This window comes from Diabrotica virgifera, chromosome 7 (assembly GCF_917563875.1).
Source record: "Diabrotica virgifera virgifera chromosome 7, PGI_DIABVI_V3a".
Classification (NCBI taxonomy): domain Eukaryota; kingdom Metazoa; phylum Arthropoda; class Insecta; order Coleoptera; family Chrysomelidae; genus Diabrotica; species Diabrotica virgifera.
In genome coordinates this window covers 20,047,007-20,055,737 of record NC_065449.1, presented here as the reverse complement: position 1 = coordinate 20,055,737, position 8,731 = coordinate 20,047,007, and the positions used below count along the sequence as shown (strand labels likewise).

Sequence of the window (8,731 nt, the reverse complement as noted above, 5' to 3'; positions counted from 1 at the left end):
AAATACAAAATAATACTAAATAAACAAAAATGTTGTTGCTTAGTAAAAAATTCTTCTAATAATTTATTTAATCTGACTCATTTATATCGGCAATTCAGACATATATTATAAATTTTAAAGTAGACGACTTTAAAATGATATTGCCAATATTGATGAGTTGCGTTCCTGGGACGACTTTACTAAAAGATAGTTCATTCGATTACATGAAATCAATCCAAACTCAAGAATATCCGCCACATATATTTATGTGGCGGATATTCTTGATATAATATATCCACTAATATATTTATGGAGGATTTCGAAACTAATATTATTTCTAAACAAAATTTAAAACCCACAGTATGGTGGAGATATGTAGATGATGTGTTTTTCATATGGCCTCATAGATCGGAATTGTTGGATAGGTTCCTGAATATTATAAACGATCAAGAAGAGGCAATAAAGTTTACAATGGAAAAGGAATACAATAACACCCTACCTTTCCTCGATGTTTTGGTCTCAAAGAAGGATACTGGATGTGAGACTCAAGTGTATAGAAAACCAACACACACCAACAGATATCTCAATTACAAATCAAATCATAACATCAACGTTAAAAAGGGAATCATTAAATCCTTATATGATAGAGCCAAAATTACTTGTTCTAACGAAAATTCATTTTTAGAAGAAAAACAATTGTTAACATCTGTTTTATTAAAAAATGATTATCCCATATCGTTTATAAATAAGGAATTGTCAAGATTGGATCGAATGGAACAGAACAACTTAGAACGGGATCCTACAGCATTCACAAGAAATAATACGAGGAAAATATCAATACCATATGTAAAAGGACTATCCGAGAAACTTAAAACAATAGGAAATAAATTCAACATATCAACAACATTCAAAACAACAAACACATTGAGATCTATTCTATCTAAAACTAAACCTAACAGTGAACAAGAAAGAACAAAGAATTGTATTTATAAAATACCTTGTGAATGCGAACAATTTTATATAGGTGAAACGTCAAGACCATTAGACGTTAGAGTAAATGAACATCAGTCTTATATAAAAAATAGAGAATTTGATAGATCTCAAATATGTCAACACGCATGGGATAATGAACATAGAGTTCAGTGGAGAGATTCAAGTATAGTTCTAAAATAAGCAGATAGTAAAAAGAGAAAAATCAAAGAAGCGGCTCTAATTATGCTAAATGAAACCAATTGTGTCGCAAATTCCTCGGTAGAATGCAGTAGGATGTGGTTACCCATATTAAAGGAGGAAGTCAATAGAAAGAAAATACCACAATTAGTAAATCAGTAACATATCGAGTTGGTACATATTTAGTATTTTAGTATTATTTAAAATTTAAAATATCAAGTCAGAATTTGGTATTAGTTTTGAGAGTAAACTAAATGTAAACCCAAATACTTACGATGTCGGGATAGTATCACGAGGTTTTTCCTGGTTTTCCCTCGTGATTTACTATGGAATCTCTAACGCGAGAATTTCAGTGCCACCGTTGCATTTGGTTGTCTTTTTAAAGACAGATCACATGCTATGATTTTTTGTGGCGGATATTCTTGAGTTTGGATTGATTTCATGTAATCGAATGAACTATCTTTTAGTAAAGTCGTCCCAGGAACGCAACTCATCAATATTGGCAATATCATTTTAAAGTCGTCTACTTTAAAATTTATAATACGTGTCTGAATTGCCGATATAAATCAGTCAGATTAAATAAATTATTAGAAGAATTTTTTACTAAGCAACAACATTTTTGTTTATTTAGTATTATTTTGTATTTTGACAACGACACCCGACTTGAGCGTCGAAACGTTAATAAAATCATTTTTAGGTAAAATTGTGGATTATTTCCCATTTGAATATACTTGATTATAAAAGTGCCACAAGAAAATAGCTTCAGAATGACTTAAAAAGATTGAGAACCGCTGGGTTAGATTATTTTTTGTTTTCTTGTATTTCTTGCTTGTTCTCGAACTCTGCTTACGTTTCATTTTTTCTTGTTCTTCAACTTTTAGTGCCGCTAATGTTTCTTAGTCGGATAGTTTTTGATTTCGGATTTAGATCTTTTGTAATCCAGACTCCCAATCCCAAGTATTTCATTTGGCCCACTTGCCCAATATCTTTATTATCTTTTCTTGTGATGAGTCTTATCACCATTTTTAGGCAGTGACGGTTTTTCTTTTAAGAGGCTAGGTTTTGGAAGGATAGATCATAAAAGGGAGAACGCATTTGATTTTTCTTTTGTGAAAGTTGTTCTTTGTTTCATTTTTTTAGATTGTGCTTCTTTAGGACGAATTTTTGAGTTAAATATACATTTACTGTAACTGTAATACTGTATAAATGTATTTTCTTCCACGGCTTGTATTTGTCTTAATCTTGGCATTTTGTCATTATTGTTTCATTATCATTTTCTTTAAATCATTACCTTACCCATGCCAATGTTTCTATTGAATGGAACATTTATCATATATTATGATTTCTCCATTAGTATTTTTTATTTCTCCATAGAATCCATAGTTTTTCACTACGTGTTTGTTCCATGGTACTATACTCTCTTATAAACCTTACTCGTTTTTGTTTTGACTTAAACCGGAATCTGGTATAAAGGATTTCTATATTTGATATTTTTTATTTATAGTTTCTATTTGATGTGAACATACAGCATTTTTCTTTTTTCATCTCTTTTTACATTGGTTATTTTCCTTTTTGAACATATGTTAAATACTGCTACACTTTATATAGTCCTGTCGCCAGGGGGGGTACAACGGCCTCCTTAATTCAGATGGACTTACCCAAGTTTTTTTTATATATTTTGACCCGCAGAATACGAATTTTTTGGGTAACAGTTGATCCGGATGTCGATAAGATTGTTATAGACAAAGAACTTGAGGAATTACATAACAGCGATTTCTCGCAAAACAAAACATCTTTTTGTATTTTTTGGGTCATTTTAAGCAAAAAATATTCCTACAAGTTTTTTCGTAGAATGCATAGTTTTCGAGATAACCGCGGTTAAACTTTCAAAAAATCGAAAAATTGTAAATTTTAAACCCGAATAACTTTTGATTAAAAAATAAAGTAGCAATTCTGCTTACCGCATTTGAAAGTTTAAGTCAAATTATATCGGTTTTGATTATTTGCATTGCTAAAAATTTATTATTTTATTGTTAAACAAAGCTGTAAACTGTAGTAAACACCTAGTATGTGAGTGATGTTTTCTATGATTTCTCATTTAAAATCGAACGAGTAGGTAGAGTAGCTACAAGTGCAAGCGAGGCAATTTCTACGTAGCATGCGGTAAAACGCATGTATTAGGCACGGGAAACCTATGTGTTTATAGATTAGTTTAACAATAAAAAAATTAATTTTTAGCAATGCAAATAATCAAAACCGATATAATTTGACTTAAACTTTCAAATGCGGTAAGCAGAATTGCTACTTTATTTTTTAATCAAAAGTTATTCGGGTTCAAAAATTGCAATTTTTCGATTTTTTGAAAGTTCAACCGCGATTATCTCGAAAACTATGCATTCTACGAAAAAACTTGTAGGAATATTTTTTGCTTAAAATGACCCAAAAAATACAAAAATATGTTTTGTTTTGCGAGAAATCACTGTTATGTAATTCCTCAAGTTCTTTGTCTATAACAATCTTATCGACATCCGGATCAACTGTTACCCAAAAAATTCGTATTCTACGGGTCAAAATATATAAAAAAACTTGGGTAAGTCCATCTGAATTAAGGAGGCCGTTGTACCCCCCCTGGCGACAGGACTAATATTCTCGACATTATTTTGTTTCTTGTAATTGCGAATATTATTTTGTTATCGTTTTTATATTATACAAATAATTCCGATTAATTTGTGAGGATTATCTTTTAGATCAGGAAAACAGATCCAGCTGGATTAAAGAAAAACATATTTTTATAAATAAAAAGCAATTCGAGATGTTGTTAACATGACGGGATTTCATCTTAAAAGGGTATTATGTTTTTAAGTTAATATGACAAATCCGGCATTAGTACACTGCCATAGCAGAATAGTTAATGAAGCAAATTTTAATTAAAAAAAGAGCGAGAGGGAGAGAAACACAATTTGTGCAAACCCTCCCTTCCTCTCGTCCTCCGCTCCACAAGAGTTGGTTCTGGGAGGTTTTCGATTCGGCTTCTTATTGACCGGCAACCGCCGCAGCAGCTTTCGGGAAGGAAGAGGGGTGAGGGGAGACGCGGGTCGAAATTCTCGCAATCTCCGCTGCGTGTGAGGGCGTCCCAGTCGCATCCATGTATTGGCGTCCCTCTGCCTCTGCTCAGACTCTCGCTTCGCTTGCCCGTGTTGCCAGATTGTGTCGAACGGTTGTCGCGTGCACATGTACCAATAATTTTTAAAATTCGATCGCTTCGTCAGTTGTTTCAGTTGTTATCTCTTTTTGTCACGGCGATGTCGAATAAGAATTAGTGTAGTGTTGTTTTTAGTTGTGCATCCTCATGGTTTTTGTTTGTGAGGGATAGTGCGCGAGCAACTTTAAGAATAGCCCCTCCTATAGTTCAATCATGTCCGACCACCGTTCTTGGGGTGGACGGGAAGAGGGTATGTGGTGGCCGGGAGCTGTGGCCGCCGATCAACAGAATTTACAACAGCATCAACAATTTTTCCAACAGCAGCAGCAACAACAACAAACACAGCAACAGCAAGTAGACGATGAATCCAATACGCAAGCACAAGCGTTTAACTATAAAATGGGAAACAATTTTCAAAATCCCGCTACGACCGTGTCTAACGTGACGTCTACGTCGCCCATTGGTGCCGCCGGTATTCGCGGCTACGATTATAGTATGACAGGTGGAAACCCCACATTGTCTGCACCTGCACAAGGAGCGCAATGGTGGTATCCTTCGTCTACCATGGAGAATATGCATAACACGCTACAAAATTTGCAGAATAGCATACACGGAATGCAGCAACAAATGCCACCTGTACAAAATCCCTCATCCCCGGTAAGGAGAGATTTTAGGCCAGGCTTTAAAGTATGTTGTATATAAGTTTATCTCTGATAATTTTACTGAGTTTTCCCTATATCCATTTATACATATTGTAGAAATTAGGTTGAAGTATAAGCTACTGCGACGAGTCCCTGTGTGGTATGAAAGAGGTTCTAAACTGAATCTTCACAAAGTATACAAATATTTTATTTATTATAGCTCTAGTTACCTTAAAATTGATGGGAATTTTGATTTATTATTTTAACGTAAGCAGTTGTTTCATGATGAAAAGTTGTTTTCCACCCAGGTTTTCATGGTGAATTCGTTCACTGTTTCTATCTTACACTTACTTACAGTACCTACCAAGATATTTTTGAAAACCGTATCTTAATCCTATTACAAAGTCATTTGCATTTGAGTAGTATCATACATACAGATTAAAATTTATTAATTTCTACCTGGAGTGAAAATGAACCACACAATTCAAATAATAACTTTGTAATATGCGTAAAATTCAGGTTTTCTAAAAATATCTTGATAGGTACTATACTGATAAGTTTAATATGTTTATGAGTGTTTTATTCGTTATTTATAAAGCTCAACAGGCTTTAAAGGCCTAGGGCTGAAAATTTTAATAATTTACTATTAAAATGACCATTTACATTTATTCCTCTTTACATACGTTTCTAACCACTTAATTCCATTGTTTTCTGTCGAAAGCTTTTTCTTTTCCAATTCCCAATATTATTTTTTGTAAGCCTTTATATAAACTGCCCTTCCATCTCTTTTTTGGTCTATCTTCTTTTTTATATTGGCGTTCGAGATTTCGAGAATACCGTTTTCAGAATTTTTTCACTGTGTCATAAATATTTCATCCTCTGTGCTATGATTACCATCGTTATTTTTAATTCGCTATGTAGTTCTTATTTATAATCCCTTCTTCTCCATTGACCATCTATTTTCACACCTCCATCATATTGCTCTTTGTGTTTTTTTCCTCTTCCATCTTTCTAAAAGGTTTGTGTCTGATTTTCCAAGCACCCATGTTTTGCATACATAATGTAGCTCTGTGCCTAGGTATTTTACCTAGATAGATTCTAATTTTTGTTTTTAATGAGAATATACATATTTGAATACCATTAATGATAACAATGATACCATAATGCAAAATACTTAACAGTTTCCTTTTTGCTATTATTGCCTTATCTCCCCCGCCGCATGTCCCTTTTTATCTAATTTTACACCCAGATGAGTAAATTCTGAACATGCATAAATTTTCTCCTATCTTCAATGTGAAATTATCTTTTTTCTTTCTTTATCCGTTTCTCCCTTTATCATCCACATATTTTGTCTTTTCCTTATTTCTGTGGTGCTAAGCAAAACCCGATATGTCAGAAAACGTGATTTTGTAGCAGATGAGTTTAAAAGTTTGCCGTGTTATAGTAATGGACATATCCGAAACTAATTTTATCATCTACTGGTTACATGAATGCGTTTAGCCATGTAGGGTTTTGTCATCATATTCTTCATCGCTCAATGTACATATTGGCATTAAAAACGACAAATCGATAATTTTTGACATATCGGGTTTTGCCTTAGTAGGAGTACCACAGATTTATTACAAGCCCAAATTATTTTGTCTGCGAATAGCGTTAAGATTGTCTGCGAATGCTATACATTGATGGCCATGTTTAAAGGTTATTTCCTGCATGTTTATTTTGGTTTTTCTCATTAGCTATTCCTTCCAGTATCAGATTAAACATACCGGACAATACATAGTAGGTCTGGATCCCGCGTATGAAAAAAAAGTTGATTAATAGCAAGCTGAAAATTTGTTATTAGCTTAAGGGTGTCTAGTCGGACAAACATTGATATATGGGAACACTGGAACAGGGGAAGTTTTAACTGTGGAACAGGTTAAAAATTTGGAACGGTCAGACCACGAAAACGGCACATGTATTTTGTCCGACAGAATAGATTTAAACTCTCCGAACAGAGATTAAACTCTCATGCAAAAATCAGACTGCTATTTATCACCAAATTGGCGTTTTAATGAGTGGAACATGTATAATATGTCAAATGACAGGAATTATGACAGGTGATAAATAGCAGTCTGATTTTTGCATGAGAGTTTAATCTCTGTTCGGAGAGTTTATGTCTGTTCTGTCGGACAAAATAAATGTGCCATTTTTGTGTTCTGACCGTTCCAAATTTTTAACCTGTTCCACAATTAAAACTTCTCCTTTTCCAGTGTTCCCATATATCAAAGTTTATCCGACTAGACACCCTTAAGCTATTAACAAATTTTCAGCTTGCTATTAATCAACTTTTTTTTCATACGCGGGATCCAGACCTATAGGTATTTTCATTTTCTTTGCGTACGTAGGTTTTCTTAATATTGACTACATACTCCTGTTCAGCTGTTCTAAACATTTCGTTTGTTGGGCATTCAATCCAATTTTTGCTGTAGTATTTTGTTTTTTTGTCCATTCGTCTAAAAAAAATACTTTTTCGACCTTAAAATAGGCTGATGGTCAATGGTCATCTGTTTCGTTAGTTACAATGTACACCGAGTATTGTAGCTGACATAGCATTGTTTTGTTAATAGTACTTTTACTATCAAAAGTACATTTTTAACGTTGTTCAGATATTTATGTGCAGATCTTTCATATTCATAAATATTTTTGTTAATAGTTCTAATTCAAAATCTATATTCTACTTCTGCAGCTGTTCCCATTTTTAAACGTTTTTATTTAGTTCAATAGTTTGCATCAAATCTTTAGACGTTAATTTCACTGCCTTTTCTTCAATGCAAATGAATGAAAATTTGCAGACATATGCATTCGCGGGAACAATACAGGAATAGTCAATAAAAAAATTTTTTTCATGTTTATTAATTGTTTAAATAAAAAAAAGATTTTAATGGAAAACGCTTAAATTCTCTTGTTTTTTACAATGTAAAAACTTGAAACTTTTACGAATTGTAGCTAATGATATTAACTATACGTAATTTCACTTTTTACGTTAATTGTTTACGTTATGCTTCATAAATAAACAATAAAATTTTAAATTTTTTTCCTATTCCGACTATTTCCATGTTAGTATTACATCATATGTTTTATACATATTTTAAGAAACATGACGATATATTTTAATGTTCGAAAAGTGTAAGACTAAAAAGTAGAAAATAAAAAATATGAAAAAATTTTTTTAAGAAACGCTTTTCTTAAGTTATGATAGGCCAGGAACCGAAGCTTTTCACCTCGCAATTTTTACAGAATGGATGGATTTGCTTGAAAATTTGAAAATAAGTAGTAGATAGACCAAGGATCAAAATCTATATGATGCGGAAAGGCGCTTTTATCATGGGGGTGGTTGTCACCCCATCTCGGGGATGAAAATTTTTTATTATATTTTGACCGCAAAAGTTGATAAAAACATTCATTCTTAGCAAAAAATGATCTATACATTTTTTTTTATAAAATTAACAGTTTTCGATTTATTTGCCATCGAAAATGTTAGTTTTATATCGAAAAAATCAATGTTTTGATAGGTATACTCATTTACGATTCACTCAATTTTTGCCGTAGAAAAAATTATTTTAAAAAAAATTCTTGAGAATTGCATAACCTATAATTTTATATTGAAACATTTTTTCGTATCTCTCAGGCTACGGCTCCACGGGCTGGAAATTGACGCTAGCAGTAGCCGCAAAACGAACTTAAGGTTCCACGGAAC

General features: G+C 32.8%; 1 protein-coding gene across 3 annotated transcripts in view; it reads left to right on the top strand.

Moving 5' to 3' along the window:
- The first annotated feature begins 4,369 nt into the window (after window positions 1–4,369).
- LOC114327707 (high mobility group protein DSP1) overlaps window positions 4,370–8,731 on the top strand; it is a 71,429-nt gene continuing 67,067 nt past the window's right edge. The window contains exon 1 of one of the 3 annotated variants that reach the window (XM_028276406.2): window positions 4,370–5,038. In XM_028276406.2, coding sequence (XP_028132207.2) covers window positions 4,565–5,038 — 474 coding nt within the window. In that variant the 5' untranslated portion in view covers window positions 4,370–4,564. The remainder of the gene's footprint in view (window positions 5,039–8,731) is intronic. The other 2 variants (XM_028276407.2, XM_028276408.2) reach the window with 2 other exon arrangements.